Raw genomic sequence first — 23671 nt, forward strand, 5'->3', positions numbered from 1 at the left:
TTCATCCATTTTTAGGGTTTTAAGAATTTTACCAAGTCTGCAAGGGAACTGATTATGCGACTGCAGAAGATTGATGGCGACAACTACCCTGAGGTCTGCCATATCAATGTGTTGGCATGAGGAATTACGAAGTCATGCTTCTATCAAAAGTTTAAATATTATTTTATGTTAAGCCAAAATTTTATGTTGTCCTTTTACTTTTGCAGACGCTTCACCAAATGTTTATCATCAATGCTGGACCTGGGTTTAGGCTTCTGTTACTGTGAAGACATTTCTGGATTCCAAAACAACTTCAAAGATTCATGTACTTTAATATATTTTGTGCTATACTTTTTGAAAATGAGTATACATTTTTTTCTTTTTAATTCTCAATCCCTTTATTTGTTGGTGATTTGTAATTATATATGCATGCAATGTGTGCATTGATTTCAGGTTATTGGAAACAAGTGCCAGAGCAAATTGCTCGAGATTATTGATGTCAGGTAAATGGGCTTAGAACTTCTATGACATTGTTATATTACAGTGATATCTTTATTTTACCCTATTTTGCAATACAATTTTTCCATCACTCTGCGCTTAAAATATATATGTTATTTGACTATCTAACTCTCGCTGGTTGCCTCATTCTATCAAAAATCTTATGATGATATTTAAATTCCTTTCAGTGAGTTGCCAGAATTTCTGGGCGGTAGCTGTGCTTGTGCAGATCAGGGAGGTTGCCTTCGCTCTGATAAAGGGCCTTGGAGAAATCCCGAAATATTGAAGGTTATAACCTGGCCTTAGTTTATGTATGTTGTTGTTGCTGTTAATTTCAAGGGCTTGATTGGTGTTTCCTTTTTTTTTTCCTCTAATGAAGAAACACACTATTGTTTTTTCTCTCAGATGGTTCTTAATTCTGAGGCACAGCATCCCAGACAAGTAGTAAAAGTTTTGAATAGTGATGGGACTGTTATTGCTTATGCTAAGCCACATCTTCCAATGGTATATTTTCTTTCTAACTTGCAATGATCCTTTTGTTCCGACATGTTTGACATTTCTCTTTTGACTTTCGAGATAAGATTTTTGCATTATCTCATTGCATATTGTACTGAGTGAAGCAGTTGAAAGGTAGTGATACATCGACAGCTGAATCTGGATGAAGCTGAAGATATTGCATCCCCAAAAGCAATGAGGAACTACTCACAGCATAGGTTGACCCCTGTTCATGAAGAAGTAGGTTCTTTTGACATTCTAATCCTTCATATCAGTTATGTAATTGAAGTAAATTGCTTGTTGTTTATAATGTCTCAGATTACATTCATTATGAGTATATAACTGTTGGATACAGGTGAAGTTGATTTAGAAATCTGCTTTTGGAGCACTAAAATGCTTTGGGATGCTGAGTTCACCAGTATGAAACTGGTTATAAAGTTCGACAGTTTTTGCTTTCTTTTCTTTCAGTCAGCTAGTTGCATTTTTAGGGTTTTTGTTTTGTTTCATTTTCAACCAACAGTATGCTTTGACCAATGATTACCATAATGACTTCATTATTTATCTAGTCAGATTCTACACTCAAGTTTAGTATCATGGGCATTTTTGCAATGTTGCTAATCCTCTTATTGGGCCTTGTAATTCATGCAGATTAAGGTTGTTGGGAGAACAAGCCATGCTGGTAACTTGTCAGGCTATGATGAATATGTTCCAATGGTTGACAAAACTGTTGATGCTAGTTGGAATAAACAAACCTCCCTCCTGATGCCTTCTGGTTCCAGAGGTTAACAAATATAATCTTGTATACTGTGTTACCCGTTTAGATTCTACATATTTCTTCTTAAAAGCTTCGTTAGCTCATTTGTAACATGATTAAGAAAATGAAATGCTATTTTCCAATTCAGGTGCATTGACTTTGCCTGAAACTCCTCATACCCCAGAAGGAATTCGAGCTCAGGTTTTGCCGACTCTTATGGCTTTTTTCATGACACTTTACACTCTGCTGCACTCAGCAGCCTTCAATATAACCAGAAATCTTCCTGGCACATTTTCTGGTTCTGAACTTACCCCCGACACAACTCAAAGGGAAGAGCTTCCCTCGTCTCCATCTCTTCCTTCTCAGGCAGATGTACTATCTTCTGTGCTCAAGAGGATGGTTGAGCTTGAGGAGAAGGTTGATACATTACAAGCAAAGCCATCTGAGATGCCTTACGAGAAGGAGGAATTGTTGAATGCCGCTGTATGTCGTGTTGATGGCCTAGAAGCAGAGCTAATCGCTACCAAGAAGGTACTGTTGGCAATCTTAATTTTTTTTTTACCAAAACTTTTTCCATATTTATGTTAGAGCTTCTTAATCCATTGCATTCTAGTAGGTCATTCAAACAAATAGAGCTAGAGTGATGAATATCTCGACTTCGGTACTTTAAATATGAATTGTGTTAACTCGTTTTCATTAAAGCATCTGATAGTGCTACCATTGTCATTTTGCATGGGTGCAGAGTTTGTTAAAATCTTCTATTGATGTTGGATTTATTACTTTCTAAGGATTTATAACTTGTTATGGTGTCAAACTCGATGCCTCTATACGACTACACCATATTGCTAGAAATATCAATTTCTTTTATAAGAGTATTCGTTATCAACTTATTAATCACGTGTTTTGACATTCTTACAACGCCTCACCATTAATTTTCTAACGGCGGATGACCAAAATAAAATTAAAACGTAATGTTAGGTATTATTTTTTTGATAGGTGAGTGACCAAATAGGTAGCTTACCCTTTTTTATTTAAATATACTTGAAATTATTATCATTCTTGTTCTCCTTTTATGGGATCTTCATTTTCATTCTGTATGTATTGAACAGGCTCTTCACGAGGCTTTGATGAGGCAAGAAGAACTCCTTGCTTACATAGACAGTCGAGAAGAAGCCAAACTTCGGGTATGGAATTTCGCTTGCATATATTCGTTTTCTGGGTAAATAATTCTTTTATGGTTATTCCTATGTTCTTTTATGACTGATGTTCTCCATCTCTGTTTCAGAAAAAGAAGTTTTTCTGGTGATGTTCCTTTTCCCATGGAGAGATGGACTTTAAATCCTAAGAAAGAAAACCGAAAGGAACTTTTTTTCTCTTTCATTTGACATGTTTGACAGGATGGAACCAAAAATTAAAAGAAAATTACATTCCCTTTTTCAGTTGAAGAATAAAGAGGATATAATGCTTGAAATTTCTGCATATTTCTCAAGTTAAATGGGGGAGGAGTCTGTGCACATTGATCACTCCACCCTAATTTTTGTACATCGGTTAGTTCTTCACACTAATGAGACTGCATTTTTAAACTTTAAAACAACACATTACAACTGTGCCGTTCGAGACAATAATTGTTCGGAAATGTACACCCAAAGATTATTTTGCAAACCAAAAACAATATTCAAAAGGATTTCATTTGTTGAGAGTGAATATCAACATTGTCATTTGCCTCCCAACATCAAGGTTCAGCTTACCAACGGAATGGGTTCTGCAATCATAATCCAAGAAAATGAGACATGTGATGTATACGTGCACCATATTTTCGGATTTTAAGAAAATGTGCGCGATTTATGTGAACAGAACATGAAATATAACATAAAACATGAACATAACATGAAATATAACTGACGGATTAAAACAAATATAAAGAGTATAAAAGCTTTGGTAACTTGCAAGCTTATTCTTCTTTTTCTTGTCAACGTGTGTTCGAAGTTCCTCCTGTTTATCAAGGGCTTCCTGAAGTGCCTGCATATTCAACAAAAGAAAACACAATTAAAATCCAAGCACGGAGAGAAAAAAAACATGCCCACGTCCTTGTTCGGATTCTTCAAGATTTTTAAGTTCTTAAACTTAGCCAAGTATATATATATACCTCCTTAGCAGCAGATAGCTCGACTTCCAGGGCGAAGACCTTGCTTAATGCATCATTAAGCATCTCCTCTTTCTCCGGCAGCATGGTTGCCGGTTTCTATATGAGAAAACACATCGACTCTTCCAATTTGGCCATGCGTTTCTCCATGGCAACGTAGTCATTGCTCGTGATAGGTTGCGGTTGTGACTGATGAGCCCTACGTCCTGTGATCATCGGCTTTGCCTGGTGAACTTGACCATTGTACAAGGCAGCTTCTCCTAGCTTCCTCGGCTTGTTACGAGACAAGCGAATCATGGCTACCATACTTATCACGAAGCTAATTAATCCTCCGAAAACGTTTGTGTTCATTCCTTACCCTTCATCCTTCACTTGGTAACGATCTGCACAGTATTGACAAAAAAAAAAAAAAACAGAGTGACGCTGTTACAACTATATCAGGATGGTTAATCATACTATCTTTCACGTAAAGAATTAACCTTTGGAAATGGAAAATTTTTCATCTTCCACTGATTTAGGCCAAAAAGAATAGATCCCCTTGTCGATGATTGGAACACATTTATCGTAGTCAAATGAATCCTGTCACTTCTTCTTGTTGGGAGACTGCAATGCATATAAAGCGCGTTGTTAAAATCCCAGAACTCCAAATTTCTCTGCATTGTTTGACTTGGAATGATATATTGAGAAAACTTACTTCAATTGTGCCCGCAGCTGTTTTGGCATCGATGGAACGGTTCATCTTCTGTCGGAAACATCAACAAAAAGAGTAAGTTAGGTATTCAATTTGCAGGATGCTAGATATTGAGACTTGGGATTGGAACAAGTATAAAAATTGCAGACTCTACCTCAATGCCTGACATATTTCTCATTTTGCGCTTGAACTCACCATTTTGTACTCTCTAAGATCATTAAGATGGAGCACCTCATTTAATTATTTCAAGAAAAAAAAATCAAAACTATTAAATTAAAAACTTTTCAATCTTTGTGTTAATGAGTAACCTTTAATATTTCAGGATCATTCCAAGGACCCTTGTCTGAGACCATGCAGCCTCCTTTGTCTGCACAGTTACAGCTACAGCCCAAAAACTCCGGCAGCTCGCTGTCGAAAAACGAAAAACCGAACTAAGAAATATTTTGAACATAGAAAGATATGTAACGAGAAACAACTATGAATCCGATCAGTCGAGAAGGGACTCACTTAGCATCAATCACTTCCAGCAATTTGCTCTGGTATTTGTTACCCAAAACCTGGTGAAATATAACACAAAAGTTGTTTGTCTGTTGATCAACATTATAATTATATCTTGCTTCAAGTAATTTGGTGGATTTATGTACTTACATGGATTTTTGAGGTGGTCTTCGGGTCGAGGAATGATTTAACCGTGCTCCATAGGAGCCTGAAGCCAGAGCCAGCATTGATGATAAACATTCTGTTCAGAATCTGCAATATATAGGCTTTGTATTGGTATTGTCTTCACTGAAAAAATAAACTTTGTTACTAACTGAGGTTAAGAAGTACGATTACCTAGGGATAGTTGTCACTGTCGATCTTCTGGAGGCGCTGTAGGAGCTTCCTTGCAGCCTTGTTGAAGCTTTTAAGACCCTGAAAGTTTTAATTCATAGTAACACATATACATTCACACATTCATACACACATATATATAAAACATAGTTCACATACCACTCCTTCAACATCCAATATGGTTGTGCTTTGATTAATCTGCCCTTTTGCAGCAATGGATGCAGCAGGGAACTTGACAGCAAAGGTCTTCTCGAACTCCTTTATGTGGTACTTCAGATATCGGTCGATCGTCGTGACTTGAGTCAGCTTGTTAGCATCAACCTGACCGAGCCTTTAGATATAAACAGGTCGTCCATCTTTATCAACTCCATGATATCCTTGTGGATAATACTTGATCACTTCATTGTATTCCTTGAAATCAAAGTCCTTAACATCGAAACCGCACCCGAACGAAGCAAGTTCAGATTGCAGATCATAAAGTTGCAATACACACACATATATAGCAGTGATTGATTCAATGATTCTTGTGCTTACCTCCATGATTGTGCCAGCCCCAAAATCCTTCCTCCATTGGATCATATCAGCCCACATTTGCTTCGCTTAATCGAGATCGAATTTCCTCGCCCTAAAAAAGCTGCATCCAGAGCTAATGAGCAGTTAAAACATGTATGTAGCTACCATTCATATAGAAATTCAAATGAAAGATTGTGTGACCTTAGCATCATATGATGGTCATCATGTTTAGAAGGCAATAGCTCATCTAATATAAGTGCTTGTTGGAACGCGTCGACCGCCTGCAATTCCTCAACATCGATGTTGTCGTCGATACTTCCGGCGGACATAACTCTACTGTGTTTCCTGGTTCTCTTTTTTAAGAGAATTCCTGAACCTGCTGGAGGCACTAGCTGCCATTTTCTTAAGAGATCCAATCCTTTTCTTCCTTTCATCCTCAGAGCTCTCTATATCAGATTTTTCAGAACCTGCAAAAAAAAAACAAAGCCATTAAAGTTATTTATCATTTTAAACAAATAGAAGAAAAATCTTGCAATGCTTGAAGAAGAAGAAGACTAACTCATTTTAGCTGGTCGTTCAACAGGTAGTGCCAAGGTGTCAGCCATGATTACTTACACCTGTAAACACATTCAAGTATATGAAACTAAGACATTGAAATCAAATATTTTATGGGAAACCAAACACTGGAAATCAAAATCTTGTGCAAGATGAAAGAGGTGATGATGTACCTTATGAGAGTTGGTGGCTGAGGACTAATAGAGAAAGGAAGAGTTGTGTGTATATGTATATATATATTGAATAAGTTGATATGTACTAGAAAACAGCATGGCATGTTTGAGATTCGACAGATTTTGGCTATTGTGGAAAAGCATATGATTTGTTTTCTTTTATGTTTTCTCCTTAACTGTAGGGTTAATGTGTCTTTCGGCCCCTGACTTTGGCTTTGAGATGCAATTCCGCCCTTAACTTCGGTTCTAAAATGCAATTGCGTCCCTGACTTTGACTTTGAGATACAATTCGACCCCTAACTTTTTTAGCAAATTATCCTTAACTAGATATTTGAATTTATATTATATAATTGCATGAGTGGCGCTCCACTAAGCTTTTACTTTTTACTGCTAGGGTTAAGTGCCAACTGGCAATTCATTTCATATATAATATATATATTAATCAATGAAGAAATTAAAGAAAGGGAGGTTGGACTAGGAATTGTGAAGATTTTGTCAACTTTAGCACGAAGAGACTAGGGCCGTAAATGAGATGAGACAGATCGCGAGCTACTCGAGATTGATTTAGTCAAGGCTCGATAAATACTCGGATCGAATGGATTCGAGTCGAACTCGAACTTGACTCGAATTCTTAACGAGTCGAAACGAGCTACTTGATACTCGACTCGAAAAGCTCGTGAGCAGCTCGAAAATATAATATATTAAGATTTTATTTTTAAAAAAAATAAATTATTAATAATATTAACATTTATGTGTTGATTGTTTTTAAAAAATACAGTAAGATTTTCATGTATTTAATGTTTATGTTCGAGTTTGAGTTTAAGACTTCAATCTAGTTAAGTTTAAGATTTTTTTTTTCATTTCGAGCCTTTTCGAGCTGCTCACGAGCTTCAGTTCAGGATTTCGAGTTCGAGTCGAGCTTAAAAATTTTAAGCTCGCGAGTTTTCGAGTCGAGTCGAGCTCCATTTCAGAGTTTTCGAGTTGAGTCGAGCTCAGCAATACTCGAGCTCGACTCGACTCGTTTACACCCCTAGAAGAGACTACATGTGAGTCATGACTAATATTTCAACTTCAAAAACTTTATTCCAACTGTCCAACTTAATAATAAATTAATATAATAATATCATACATATAAATTATATCTTTATGCACAGGATGGAGATTTTATTGAAACATTTTACTTTATATAATATTACATGCTTTAATCTTTCATAATAGTCTAGATGATTACCTGATAGTATACGTGTGGAACTTTTTTAACCAATCCACAATGCACACATATTTTGTAAATACAATTATTTAAATCTAATTTTTTAAAAAAAATATATTATATTACAGACTTTAGTCTTAAATTTTAAATATAAAATTATAATTATTAGTTTGCATAATATATTTTTTTGATATTGGGTTACAAGATAATATTTTCATAATTTTTTATAATATATTTTTAAATATAATTTTTCTTAATGGTCGAGGGATTCAACAAAACAAGGCTCTATAATCATAAGACCATTGTATAACTTTTAATAGTCAAAATACTCAACAAAGTATCATCTTGTAGTCGAGGGAATATATATACTTTACTCTAAGTATAACTACTTGAATAAACTTGAGAAATAACAACAAACCATTTAATAACACAATGACTAATTTCAGGAGCGGAGCCAATATTAGATATAAACAGGGGCCAGAATATTAAACTTTTTAAGAAAAATACAATGACTTATTAGGTATTTAAATTTACAATTCAGAAAATAATGTCTAATTTATCTAATAATTAAATTTATAATGACCTAAATTGTTATTAGACAAAAAATTGAGAACATTGGATTATCATTCCTTTTTATATATAACCACCGATTTTCAATCTATTAGTCTACTAATTCGGATCGAGTACTGCAGAGGCGAGGGCAACCCTCACAACCCAGTTTGCTCCATTCATAATTGTCAAGATTCGAACCCTTGATCTTACTTAAAGAATTCAGTGCCTCGTCCCGCTAGAGCAACTGATTGTTGGTATTGAATTATCATTATTTAGTTCGCCCCGATTAAACCATACATAATCTTACATTGCAAGCACATAATAGTCTTACGTTACGGGTAAAGTGTAATATAATGAAATCTCATAACCACCTACTTTTTATGTAATCTTGCATTATGAGCGTTATCTTAAATTTCAAATCAGTTTACTCTTTATTTTTATTACTTTAATCAAATTAATTTATTTTTCAAATATAATTTAAGTCTTATTAAAAAAAATAGTTTTTAAGGGTAGATGTGTTATAAATTTTATGAAAAAAATATAAAATTAAAAAAAATTAATTATGATTGGTTTAAAATTTTGAATTTCAGTCATTAAATTCAATTAATCCAACGAATCTTTTTAATGTAGTAAATTTTTATTTTCATTTATCCAATAATATATGAAATAATTTTAAGTTTATGTGATGTGAATTTGTTTTGGTTAATCCCGGATGATTACAAATGGTAGCATCTATTTTAAATACTCTCAATGATTTGATAAAAATATCATGTAATTGTTAATGCTCGAACTCGAAATCTATAAGAATAGTAATTATCATTTAATAACTGAAGTTGCTTAATTCGTGTGATGTGACATGAAATTTCAGTTGAGTGAACAAGATTTAGAATACATTCCAAAACCATGATGATATATGGGCATATATAGTGTAGTGTGAGTAGTAATCAACAGTAGTAAATTCTTGTTATCTGAATAAAAGTTTTCTCAGCAAAACAGTATCTGCAAATCTGAAACAGGAGACCAGAAGAAGCTTCAGATTCGTTACTCAGAAACGTTTACACTTGGTTTTAGTTAAGATCTCGAGTCGCGGCTGATGAGACGAAACAGTTTTTCTCTTGTCCCGATCCGACTCGATTTTACATCCATCGTCCCGACCTGATTCTGTTTGATGTCTTAATTTGTAACATTCAAATGCTTCTCATTGATACAAGAAGAGTGATTATGTCACTGAAGATCATGATTAAGTAACCATGTACATAGCAGTATACAGCATGGTTTTAAAAAATGGCCCGTGACTGCGATTTCGGCCACGATATAACGGTTTCGCCGCCGTCCGAGTTACCGCGACGGCTGCAATCACGGTAGATCTGAAATAACCGAAATCGCGACCGCGATTTGAAACCCTGGTATACAGTAATGAAAGGAGAAAAAGGCAAATTCAAAAGCCTAAAAAACAATCATTGAAGAACAAAGGGTTCACCAGGATTTGCTCTTGTCACTCAAAATCTTTGCAAATCACCGAGTGTTCTTCTTCTTCTTCCCTCAGAAGCGCTTTTTTCCTTGCAATGAATGCCTCCACCGTGTTCCGAAACTGTTCGCTGCTTAATCCGTCTTCCGGATACAAGCTCTTCACCGTTTTCTCGCCGGAACCGCCGTGTTTTATGTGCTTTTCCGACCCCGATTTCCGCAGTTGCTTGCACTTCTTTCGATTAAGATTCTCCGACTGAGTTCTTCTATAGCTCTTGATCGTCCCCTTCGATGCCGTTGTATGCACATGGAGGCTCGATCTTTTCTCTTGATCAACACATTCAACGTTCTTTTTTCTTTGTTTCTCCATGAACTCGATTTCGTACCGATGAATCATCTGGTTTTTCTCGCTCTTTTCGACGAATTCTTCGTATAGATCGGTGCCGGAAGTTGGTCCTCGAGGCGAAAACTGGCCGGCCTTTGATAACAAAGTGATGACTATGACATTGCCGACTATGAACACGAAGCGAGGGCTCACGAGAACCACCGGCAAGCCCCGGAAATACTCGCCGGAACTTTTAACAGCGACGGGGAGTTGAACTGTAAACCTGGAGATCAATACAAGAACAACACAAAACTCCACGAATCTCAGCAAGCTTGCCACCTTGTTCAAGTGACGATGCTTCAATTTTGCATTTCGATTCTCGAATTTTACGTTGAATGCATCCATTTAAAACAAAACGAAGCAAAGGGATTGAAGGGGAATTCTAATTCAGCAAAGGGTTCATGGAAGAAAGAGATTTGGGGATGGAATTGAAGATTAAGAGGGAAGGTGAAGTTTGGACAAAACAGGAAACAGAGTGAAGTATATAAATTGCTCTGTTTTGTTGTTTGTATGGGTAAAATTCTTCTATTTTACACTTTGCTCTTTGGTTTGGGAATATCTATGATATTAAGCATAAACTAACCAGGACTGCTATTTATAGAGCACATGAATATAAACTTTTTACTTTGTTCTATACATTCTTATTGCAAATATAATTTCACATAAAACAATAATAAATGTTATATTTATGTATTTATTAGATTTTTAAATAAATTATTTTATAGTGTTAGTATATTAAACACGTATCTATACTCTACTTATGAAATTATATTTTTATTATAGTGTATTAAATAATAATTATTTTATATTTGATTTATTTATTTATTTTCTTTTTGGGTTTGAATTTCTTTTCAAAAAAAGAAAGGCACGTTATAATTATATTCCTTTAATTTGGTTTACTACTTTATAGAAAGAAAAAGGAAAATTATTGGTTTTGTTTTTTCCCATAAAATTGTTGGTATTTTCTCATTTCTCATTACTTTCAGTGTACTTTAATTTATAATGCTTTACCACCATATTGTGTCGTTGTTAATAATAAAAAAGTCGGATTTAATCAATTAATTGGTTTGATTTTTTGGAAATTAATATCTTATTTTGGTTGATGGGAATAAATTATGGTACGATAATTTTTTAAAGGGTAAAATACATAAATGATCTCTCGACTATATGATATTGTTTTATTGAATCTCTTGACTATTAAAGTTATAAAATAGTCATATGGCTATAGAGTGTTGCTTTGTTGAGTCATGACTATTAAAAGTTACAAAATAGTCACATGACTATTCATTATGTTACAAACCCGTCCTTTTTCGTTAAAAGTTTACAGTATTTTGAGTTGAACGTTAACATGCTGATTGTGATATGATAATCATTTGATATTCTATGATCAAATTTATTATATCCCTATAATCATGTTAACGTCCAGCTTAGATAATTATCAATTTTTAACGGAAAAGGACAATTTAAACCATAGTAAATAGTTGGGTGACCATTTTGTAACTTTTAATAGTCGAAGAACTTAACAAAGAAATATTTTATAGTCAGAGGATCATTTTATAACTTTTAATTGTTGAGAGACTAAATAAAGTAGTACCTATAATCCAGGACCATTTGTATACTTTACCCTTATTTTAAAGCAAAAACAAAAATAGTATGCATTTAATTGACATGCAACTTTTTTACTAATTAAACTTGAGTACTTAAATCTTACAAAATCTTAATAATCATATAATCGAACAGCTGAAAAAAATATTATTTAGGGGAACAAAACTCGATTTGATTTAAAAAATCAATTTTTTCGACTCTATTCTACTTGAAAAAAAATTAGACTCTAATTGACTTAAAGTTGTAATTTTATAAACTCCATTAAAAAATCATATTTAAATCGAGTTGTAAAATACAACTCAAATAACTTAAACTTTTTATTAATGAGTAGATTGATTTTCAAGTTTGGGTGGAGTCCTTCGACTTTGTATGTTGTATGTAAATCACATATGAAAAATATGAAAAAAATATATATGTATTGTATATAGTTATAAATTACCATTTAAATTAAACTCAAATAATGTCATAATATTTTAAATATTTACAATTAAATTTAAAAAGAAATTCAAAAATTTGACTCGAATTGAATTTTATAAAATCTACTCAACTAAAAAAAATTCAAGTCAACTCCGAGTTATAAAATATGACTCGTCAACTCGAATAACTCGAAATTTTTTGACTCGACTCTTTCGAACGCTCACCCCTAATATTATCATCTTAACGATAAATAACTTATCAGTGGGAGGGTAGGAGTAGGGATGGGCACGAGACCCGAATACGACGGGTTTTGACCCAACCCAACTCAAACAAGTTGATTTTTTAAAAAAGGGTTTGGGTCGAGTCAGGTTTTTAAAAAATATATTCGGGTCAAGTCCGATCGAGATTAGGTTTAGGGTGAAAAATAACTCACTTGACCCAACCCAAAAAATTATGTAAATTTATCTTATATTTAGGGATAATTATAATAATAATTATCTATATATTATTTTTTCAATTAAATCTTATTTTTATTGAAAAAATATTTTTTTTATAAATATGTTTATTTTAGGTCGATTGGACCGAGTTTCGAGTGTAGAGTTTATACTTTTGAGTCATATCGCATTTACCGAAAATTTGGTCCGATCCAAACCAACCCATCATCTCTACGTAGGAGGCAAACAAGCCCAACCTCTTTCGGCTAAATGAAACAAAATAAATCAGTATAAAAGAATATTTTAATCCCTATATTATATATAAAAGATTATTTTAGTTCCTCTATTGTAAAAATATTTTAGTCTATGTACGTTTAAAAAGTTAATATTTTGGTCCAAAACATAAATTATTGTTAACTGACTTAGGTCCCGTTTGGCGTGACCTAAGATATTGCTTTGGATCATCGACTATAAGATATTGTATTTTTGAGTATCTAACTATTAAAAGTTATAAACTGATCCCTTAATTATAAGACATTGCTTTGTGAAGTCCTCCGACTATTAAATATTACAAAATGATATCTTAATTATAAGACATTGCTTTGTCAAGTCCTCCAACTACTAAAAGTTACAAAATGGTAACTCGACTAATCATATGTTTCAGACTTCATTTTATGTTAAAAAATTGATGGTTGTCTAAATTGGATGTGAACATGTTGACTAAGATGTGATAAAATTTGATTCTAGAACCGTTTGAGTTGTATTTTGTGGATTGACTCTCCATTTATATTATATCGTCGAGCCAATGCTTAACATATTATGTCGTCGAGTTAGTGCTTGAAATCAATAGTGATATCAGTAGACATCATTAAAATGATCTTATCATATCTCAATCAATATGTTATTTTTTAGCTCAGACGAATGTCAATTATTTAACAAAAAATGATGAGTGTAAAACATATAGACAGTCAAATTACCATTTTTTAAATTTTAATAATTGAGGGACTCAACAAAATAGTACCATATAATTGAGAGATTATTTTATAACTTTTAATAATTAATAGACTCAATAAAATAATATCTTATACTCGATGAATTCAACAAAATATATACTATAATCGAGGGAATTTTGATATAGTTTATCCTATAGGTATTGTATTCGAATCTAGAATAATATATTTTAGACATAAAAGCCGGGGTGAGATTGTAGTTATCCTTTTTAAGCATTGTAAAAGAAAAAACAAAAAGTGGCACAAAACAATCAAAGACACGAACCTAAGTGCCAACAATTACTTGTCCTACTAAACTGTCGTTAAAAGATGTTAGCCACGTGGCATATGAAGACAGCCCTCAATTCAGTTTTCAAAAAATCCCGGAATTACCCCTTTCCTTCGTGACTAAGTATGCAACTGCCGGGACGACCACGTGAGCTCACCTCGGCCTGTGCTTTTATTAAAATTTAGTACTTTCCTTAACTGCCATTCAGTTATTCACTCCCACCCACTAATAATAGAGTGAGACCTCTTTTCTCTTTTGGACTATTCATGCCACCTGGATTTCGACCTTGTCTTCACCACCACGTGTTTTTACATCTTGATTTATATAGTAAAATATATAAATAATCCCTCGATTATAATATGTTATTTATTGAGTTTTTGACTATTAAAAGTTATAAAATAGTTTTGACTATAAAAATTGCTTTGTTAAGTATTAAAAGTTACAAAATGATCATTCAACTATTTATTATATTTCAAACTCGTCATTTTCCATAAAAAAAATAATGATCGTATGAGTTGAACATTAACATGTAGACTGAGATACGATAGTTATTTGAGATTATGAGATCACATTTTATCACATCTCAACTAGTAAGTTAGTGTACACTCAGACTACCATCAAAATTCCAATGAAAAATGACGAGTTTGAAACATAATAAACAGTCAAATAATCATTTTATAACTTTTTAATAGTTGAGTGACTCAACAAAGCAACTTTCTATAGTCGAGGGATTATTTTGTAACTTTTAATAATTAAGAGACTCAATAAAATAGTATCCTATAGTTGAGGGACCATTTTTATACTTTGCCCTACTATAATTTACATGTAAATAAATATTAAAGAATTAATTGTATAAGAGATTTTCGAATTATTTTTGTAGAAGTTAGTTTTATTTAAAAGAAAAAAAATCTAAAATTATAATAAAAGTAGTTTTTATAATGATTAATATAAGAAATTATTCATTTAAGATCACACAAGGATCATATAAAAAATGTTAAAAGACTTAACAAAAAAAACTCAAATAAAAGATAGCTATAAAAAAATTTGATTGTATAGATAAACAAATTACAAAAAGAGGTTAAGCTAATAAAATTGCACTGAAAATCCATAAATCATAGTCAAGCGATGTGAGAGAACTATCCAAAAAACAAATAGAATATCCAAATTCAATCCGACAAACTAAAGTATGGAAGATCAACATATTAATAAATAAGAGTCATTTTTTTATTAATTTGGGGTAATTACAAGGTAGTAATGTTCAAATATAACTTTCAATCATTTGATATTAAACACTCACACTCCTGGTATTCCTGGTGCTCGAACCCGAGACCTCAAAGAATAACAACAATTCTCTTACCACTGAGATCGCTCGATTTGTGCAAATAAAAGCCATGTCAATTAGTCATAACCTTGTCAAATCTAACTATAAGAAAAAAATATAAATGAAAACAACGACTAAATAATCGAAAGCATGCAAAAAATTAGAGGGAAACATGTCATAAAAATAGAGAAAATCATAAAAAGATAATAACTTAAACCTAAAAAAAATTAAAAAAATGATATAATAAAAAAGTTTGACTTCGATAACCCATACTAAAAAACAAAATCTAAAATTTGAGGAAACAATCTTAACAAAATTGGTTTAACGCGACTGAAAATGTTGACTTATTTATGTGTAATATATTATGATGTAACTATTTGAAAATAACTTAAAATGATTTAACATGGAAACTTATCTTACAAGTTAAAAGCGGAACATAAGATGTTATAATGCAGAACTGAAAAAATTATCAATACAGTAACATAACATATTGCACCTAAAATGTTATAAGCGGTAAGAAAATAAGTTATAAATGATAAATGTTATGAATATTTTAACATTTTAAGTTCGCTTAAAATGTTAGAAGAGTTTAAGCTTATGAGGCCTTAGACATTCAAACGATAAAAAAATGAGCTAAAAGTTGAAAATGTTATGAATATCTATAAGAAATTCGGTTGCGCTAAAAAATGTAATGGTTCATTAAGAAAGTAGGTTGCGATCTGGAATGCTAATTTTCTTTGTAATAAAATCTGTTGCACCTAAATGTTACCAAAGTTTAAGCTGACGAGACGTTAGACATTCTCACTAAAACAAAATAAGTTAAAAGCTGAAAATGTTATGAATATCTATAAAAAACCCGGTTGCGCCCAATAATGTTATGGTTCACTAAGAAAGTAGGTTGTGATCTTGAATGTTAATATTTTTATTATAAAAAATTCAAAATATCGACATTTTTCACAAGTATCGATGCATTTGAATTAAAAATATGAAAAATAAGAAAGCTGCAAAGCATCTATACTTTTCTACAAGTATCGATACTTTCGAATTTAAAAAAATTGAAAAATGAGAATGTTACAAAGTATCGATATTTTTTCACAAGTATCAATACTTTTGAATTAAAAAAAGCATGGAAAATGAGAATATTGCAAAGTATCGATAATTTTTCACAAATATCAATACTTTAGAATTTTAAAAAAACTTAGAAAATAAGAAGGCTGTAGAGTATCGATACTTTTTCACAAATATTGATACTTTCGAATTTTAAAAAAAAATGAAAAATGAGAAGGATGTAAATTATCAAACTTTTCCAAAAATATTAAAGCATAAGTATCGATATAAATGAAAAGGTATCGAACATCATAATATATGTATCGATACTTTGCAGCCTTCTTATTTTATATTTTTTTTTAAATTCGAAAGTATCGATATTTGTGGAAAAATATCAATACTTTCTAATTTTTTATAACAAAAATATTAACATTCCAGATTGCAACCTACTTTCTTAGTGAACCATAATAATTTTGGGCGCAACCAAATTTATTTTTATAGACACTCATAGCATTTTTAGCTTTCAACTTATTTTGTTATCGTGAGAAAATTTAAAGCTCTATCAGCCTAAACTCTTGTAACATTTAGGCGAAACCTAAAATGTTAATAATATTCATAACATTTGTTGTTTATAACTTATTTTCTTAACGTTGATAACATTTTAGGCACAACCTAAAATGTTAAAATATTCATAACATTTATTGTTTATAACTTATTTTCCTACCGTTTATAATATTTTAAATGTAACATGTTATAATAATATGATTAATAATTTTTTCAGTTTTGTATTGCACTTTTAACCTATTATATTTTTTAACCGGTCACACTGTTTATTAATCTTATTTTAGATGCGGGTCATTTACACAGAAAAGTGTGTGACCTTTGAGCAATCGGAAACGGCATTAAACAGGAATTATTCGTAGGCTGTCCAAATGAGGGAATTCGTTTTGTAATAAAAGGTGCTAAAGCCAATAGAATTTAGTGCTTGCGACTGTTTTCCATGCAAACCCTACTTGGAGGAATAATTAAATAGAATGATTGGGATTTTAGGGTAAAGCTGGGCTACTGGTTCCAAAAAGCATGATTACTTTTCAATATAAAAGGATTGAGATTATCAGATAAATTTTAAGACTTAATCCGGATTTATTTCAATGGAATATAATAAATTAATAATATGATTTTTCTTCGTCGTAAAGAAGCCAGAATCTGAGAAATGATCACATGCTATAGTCTTAATATACGGTTAAAAAGCACAATCATTTTATTATTGTTATTATTTTTATCAAAACCAATAAAAATTATCAAAAATATTATTATTTATATCGATTTTGTTATTATAAGGTTTTTGAGTTGACGGAAGTGTCGTTTGTTGTTTGATGTAATAATAATAAAATGATTGATGAGTGGGAGCTGATTCACTGACACGGGGGAAAAAGAATAATGGAATCGCTTAAGATTCTGATGAGCAGCTGCTGATTATAAACCCGAGTTCAGAATTTATCAAGACACGTTGGAATTGAGTTGGATTCCACTAATTTTCATTTTTTTTCAGAGCTTCTTCGAATTCTTTCTGTTTCCTGCTTATTTTCTCCATAAACATGACAAATCAGAGTTGAGTGTCGTGAAAAAATTATCTTTAAATATAAAAAATATATCTAAATTCAATCTGATGAAAAAAATAAAATTAATACGATAACAAATAACGTTTGCTTTAAATAATACACGTTACTAAGGCTTTAGGCTTAAGCTCTTGGAGTTGCTTGTTAACGATTGAATCGAACCATCTCGAAAGCATTAGGATCTCGATCTGTCTTATACATCGACTTGTAGACTTTGAACTGATAAGTGGAAAGGTACCGTTAGATGTGCCCGTAAAACGACGTTATTATTTTAAAACCCCGTAAATTTATTTTTTTAACATTACACCACACCAGATTTATTGGAAAAATATCATCAAATTGCACACATATGACTAACTCGCGTCCTAAGAAACGCGAGTAAAGGTCTCGCTTTGTACAATGCGTGAGGTATGTCCAACGTAGACACACTTTTCGGATAAATGCAATTTAATATTGATATTAATGACCTCGCGTTACGCTGAACGCGAGATTCCAGAGATATTAAAACATCTTGAGAAATTTATTGCAAGTGGTATTTGACATACTTTGTTCCAATACATGGGGCATTTAGTTTTCCAGCCCAAATCGATAGTACTTATAGGCATGTTCGAGGGGTATGTTTGAATATTTGATCTCAAAATTTTCGTAATTTATAATATTAGAGGCATAGTATTAAAATTTATCTTTTTGTTGAAGCCAATATCGAGACATACGAGATATTGTATGCGAGCTAAAAATCGCGTTGAAAATAGTTTCATAGCTTTTTTTGTGCATGAAGAAAATGCTAAAAAGACATATTGGAGGGTTTTTTTTGTAGTTAATATGAAAATTTTCGTAATTTATAAGATTAGAGACGTAGTATTATAACTTATCTTTCAATTGATAGTAATATTGACACATACAATACATTGTAAGTAGGGTAAAACTTACGTTCAAAATGACTCCAAAACTTGATTTTTTACATTAAGATGCTAACATGACTTGATGGACATGTTTGGAGCTAGGTAAATATCATATTGTTGAAGGATAACTTAAATAAATTAATAATTAAAACTTAATTAATAATTTAAACATTATATTCCATTTGATGATATATTTAAAGCATAAAAATGTTTTCGTTTAAAATAAATTAATCGATACAAGAGCGTAATCGACTATGACATTTGTTCTTTTAGTATCCGAGATTTCTACAAATACTTCATGGTGTAAACACCCATTTTTATCTGAGTTATTATTATTATTATTATTATTATTTATAACTAATATTATTATATATTTTTTTGCAGGCCCATGTTACAAAGACCCAAACCGGGTCCAAACCAAAACTTAAACCAACCTAACTTAACCTTAAACCCTAATCGTACTTACCAGCTTCTACCACTGTCGCTTGATGCTACCATCACCTCCAGCCATAATTGCCTATAGTGAAAAATAAAAAAAATCATCGCCATAAAAGAAGGGATCTTGGTTCAAAAAAAGGGAAGAGGAGCATTCAAACCATTTTCGAGAGAGAAAAAGTGAAACTAAAAAAAATGAAGAGAATAGAAAAGGTTATCGTCGATAGTGACATCTCTGTTTATCGGACAACAGATCAGGACGGTGGGGAGGTGCGCACTTAACATACTCTGAAACTGGACCGATCCAACAGTTGGATGAGGAGATCGGATAGTGAAAAGAACGAATGATTTTCAACCGATTTGTGAAGATCATATCGTTTTTTCGGTGAAATCAAGATCGGATTCGAGCTCCTGGCGTTGAGAAAAACCTTTTCTTGAGGTTTTGTGTTGAACGACCACCAAAAATCAACGGTGGACGATGGTTCTCCCTTTCCCGGTGGGAGGCGGTACAATGCTCTTTTTCCCTCTATCATGTTAATTTGGGTAAAAAGATAGCTCCCTTTTATTTTTTTTCTATTTTTGAAAGTGTACTTCCTTTTTTGCCTTTAGACATATTAGGCATGTAATCATTCTAGTTTTGAATAAAATTTGATTTGGATCCTATTTCTTGAAGTATAGCATTTTAGTCACTACTTGTTCTATATTATAGTTTGCTAATATTTTTTAGTTTTACTTGCTAGTTTGTGATGTTCTTGGTCATTGTTTGTTGATGTAGATCATTTGCATGATTAGTTCTTACTATTTATGCTTAATTATGATTTGGTCCTTATTTCAAGCAATTGGTTTATACATTTTAGTCCATATACTTTTATCATTTTATTTTAGTCCCCGTACTATTATTATTATATACATATTTATTTCACAATTTTTAAAAAATATATACAATTAAATATATGATATAATAGTATATGTAGATTATATGTTTTCTTAATGATATTTTTTTATCTTTTATGTATAATGTTTTATGAATATGTCTTTTCAATGCTTTAATATTCATAAAATATCCGATTACTCAACTAACCTATGTAATACCTTCAAAAATCTGGAGTGCCCTTTCGAGAGTTATTCGAATGAAGCCGATATCTTATAGTTATTGAACATTTGTTTATATTCTATTATAAGATATGTTATTTTGAATAAAAGTATTTTTTATGTTTTATGTAATGAAGTTATTTAATAGTTAAACATTCATTGTTTTATTTATTTATTTTTTATTTCATTCTTTTTAAATTGTAATAACTATAAATTATTTATTATTATTATTATTATTAATATTTCTCTTATTGTATGGGTTCATTTATTCATCATTTTTAGTTGTTTTATTTTATTCAATTATCATTGTTTAGTATCGCTGTATTTTGTTCATTTGTTACATTAGATTGATATTTCACTCATCTTTTATATATGTCACTTATTATTGCTACATTCATAAATCATTCACGTGTTTGTATGTTTCAAAGAATATTCAAAGGCAATGTTGTCTTGCGCCGTGGGTAACGAAATTACATCAAACATAACTAGATTTCAATTTTCGTTAATTCATGTAGTAGGAGAACATCTTTTTTTTAATAAGACCGAGTGAATTAAATCATGTTTATCAAGTCAAGTTTTTTGATAAAGAAGTTCACTGTTTCAAAATTCATTTATCGAAATAAAAAGATCATAATTTAAATTTTAGATTTGAACATATAAAGTTCCACTATTTAGACAACGTATAATCGAGAGGCACCCATTTTGGACGCTATGGGGATGTTAACCCTTCCCCACGTGTAACCGACTCTCGAACTCTCAAAAATGAATTTCTAGTAATATGCAGGTCAATTTTGTCTTTTCAAATGATTTTTCTTAAAATTATTTTAAAAGACATTTTTAGGTATTCGACCTACCTAACCCAAAGGTTGATGATGACTCCAAACTTCAAATTAAATAAAAATTCACACTTTCCAAAATAAAGCCATAATCATTTTTAAATTAAATTATTTATTAAAAAATAGTTATGACACATAGCTTATGTTGTTTGGTGCTTTCTCAATGTTCGATCAAATCCTTGCTAATCATATACGACCCTTTTTTCGTGTCGTAGTGAAAAATCTGGCCATATTGTAAGTTCATCATCAACTTCATCCAGATCCCTTTTATTTCTAGTGGGAGGAAACTTGTACTGATACACATTGAATACAGATTCAAGTAAGTATACAGGATCAACGAATCACATGTAGTTAATCTTTACATAAGAACAAGCAACAATGATGTGCAGACATTGGTATTTGAATGTTTGCAATACTATGTAGTCGCAGGTTCTATCACGTAGATTAATGACATATGCATTATGCTATATGCCTTCCAATGACCTCAAATATTTTGAAACACGAAATTTATTTTGTTCGTGAGAGACACATGTCGCATTCATCGCGCTTGAGTGTTGCAAAAAGGTTAGCAATTTTGTGTGGAGGTCTAAGTGGATTCTGTGGCTACCTACATTCCAATCAACTGCTTGTCTTCCCAAGGTTACAAATAGGGTTGCCAACCAATAATACGTCACTTAACAAAGAAAATAATAGGCAAATGTCGTACTCTCTTCAGTGATGAATTGATCACCTCAACCAAGTTCATTGTCATGTGACCATATCATCTACCCCTATTAAATGATCAAAGCCAATTCTCCTTCATGATTTTAGCAAAGTAATTGTATCCTTCTTGATTCATGTGTCTCAATTCTTGAAACAACTTCTCAACCTCACGTACAGAATGAGTGGCATACTCATTAAAAATGTAATAGTTAGTTATAAATAATAAATGAAAAGATATATGAATCTCAAAAGAGTAAAAGACGTACTCATTCGAAGTAATATTATGCGTTCATCTTCGTTCCTAAGCTTTTGCAAATAATTTGCAGTAATATGGCATAAACAGTACCAATGATAAATATGGAGAGGTTTCCAAGACAGTTCTATATGCTTGATTGTGTATCTGATCTTTGTGCCTCTATCAGAAATAAGACATATCTCACCATAATGCTCATGCAAAACATGTGATAAAATATATTTGTTCAAGTATTTAAGGAAGAATTCCAAAGAGTCTATATCTTCCTCTTTGACTATTGCGAAGGCGATGAGAATATTTTTCCTGTTTCTATCTTTTACAACTACCAACAACAATATTTGTATGTATCTGTTGTACAACCAAGTGTTATTGATATGAACCATTGGTTTGATGTGGCAGAATGCATCGACACAATGTGGAAATGTCCAAAATAGCATGTGAAATTGTCACAAACCTTGTACGAAACAATTGTTATCGTACGCCAGCATAGTTTCTAGTTTCACAACTGTTACCCGTATGTGTTTCTTCATCAATTTTAGCCATGGTCGTAACTCTTTGTATTATTATTCTCATTAGCTATACCCTTTTTGTTGAGCATGATACCTAGCATAACATGCTTTATGGTAGTTAATTGTGTAGCCGTATTGAGATGTAATTGAAGCAATACAACTGGAAACTATTATATGTGGATTTACTTTGACCAGTGGTATGAACATCTATGTTTGGATGATCTTGAGTGAGCCGGCTGGCGGTGCATATATAAGGTTGGTCATATTTTATCAACTTTCATTGGTTGTTCGTCCTCTTCAAGTATGATACATGAACTCTCCAATTACATCCGTCATACTTATAGACATATTCAACCATGTACTTGTCCGCGTCTATTTTTTCAAAGTCGACGTAACTGAGCGACGTATACTATAGTTATTAATGGTAGCCACAATGAGTTCTTTTTTTTCTAAATGTAATTCCAATATAGAGGTCACCATCACCACATTCGTTGTATTGATCAAGTTGTGAGAGTTGTAAAAATTCCAAAGCGTTGAAAGGCTTCATATCAACTGTTGTGAAGTAGGATTGTGGTTGGTAATAAAAAAACATGAGGCACATAATGTGGAATGTCATCATCATTCGCTTCATCCGACAAGTCAAGGTCCTCTAGTTATTCATTGAAGGGGCCTACTTCATCACCATCTGGATCGATCTCCCTTACCGATTCTTTTTTAGAAATATCCCCTCAAATCGGAGTAGTTCAACGTCATCGACTATGGGAATAACATAAGTAACAGTTGTACGCCGATCACAAGATCGCCCATGAACCGTACTACCAAGATCAAAGTCGACAACACCGACATAAGAATGTCTCCTCATAGATGTTGAGAAACCATCAAATAAGTTAAACGCTTCATATTCTTACGACCTCATTTCTTGTTGAGAAGATGATGTACCCATGCCATTATTGTATGGATTGTACGTTAAAAGTT

At 32.1% G+C, this 23671-nt stretch overlaps 1 protein-coding gene and 2 pseudogenes across 2 annotated transcripts; 1 reads left to right on the forward strand and 2 right to left on the reverse strand.

Moving 5' to 3' along the window:
* The window catches only part of LOC120184612, a 5122-nt pseudogene extending 2001 nt beyond the window's left edge, over nucleotides 1-3121 (forward strand).
* A 291-nt stretch (nucleotides 3122-3412) lies between these two features.
* Nucleotides 3413-6509, reverse strand: LOC120184572 (annotated as a pseudogene).
* Nucleotides 6510-9528: 3019 nt separating this feature from the next.
* LOC120184555 lies at nucleotides 9529-10768 on the reverse strand. Of its 2 annotated transcripts, none has more exons than XM_039188994.1 (2): nucleotides 9809-10768; nucleotides 9529-9664 (listed from the first exon to the last, which is right to left on the reverse strand). In XM_039188994.1, exon 1 carries the CDS (start codon nucleotides 10589-10591, stop codon nucleotides 9890-9892), a length of 702 nt encoding a protein of 233 aa, XP_039044925.1. In that variant the 5' UTR covers nucleotides 10592-10768; the 3' UTR covers nucleotides 9529-9664; nucleotides 9809-9889. The 2 variants fall into 2 exon arrangements, with proteins under 2 accessions (XP_039044925.1, XP_039044921.1); XM_039188990.1 differs by having other exon boundaries at nucleotides 9536-9655; nucleotides 9800-10765.
* Between the last annotated feature and the right edge of the window lie 12903 nt (nucleotides 10769-23671).

The sequence above is a fragment of the Hibiscus syriacus genome, unplaced genomic scaffold, assembly GCF_006381635.1.
Source record: "Hibiscus syriacus cultivar Baekdansim isolate YM2019G1 unplaced genomic scaffold, ASM638163v2 tig00003918_pilon, whole genome shotgun sequence".
NCBI classification, from domain to species: Eukaryota; Viridiplantae; Streptophyta; class Magnoliopsida; order Malvales; family Malvaceae; genus Hibiscus; species Hibiscus syriacus.

What these genes read in the sequence shown, in the direction of transcription:
- LOC120184555 (XM_039188994.1), bottom strand. Translation starts at nt 10,591, where the DNA reads ATGGATGCATTCAACGTAAAATTCGAGAATCGAAATGCAAAATTGAAG.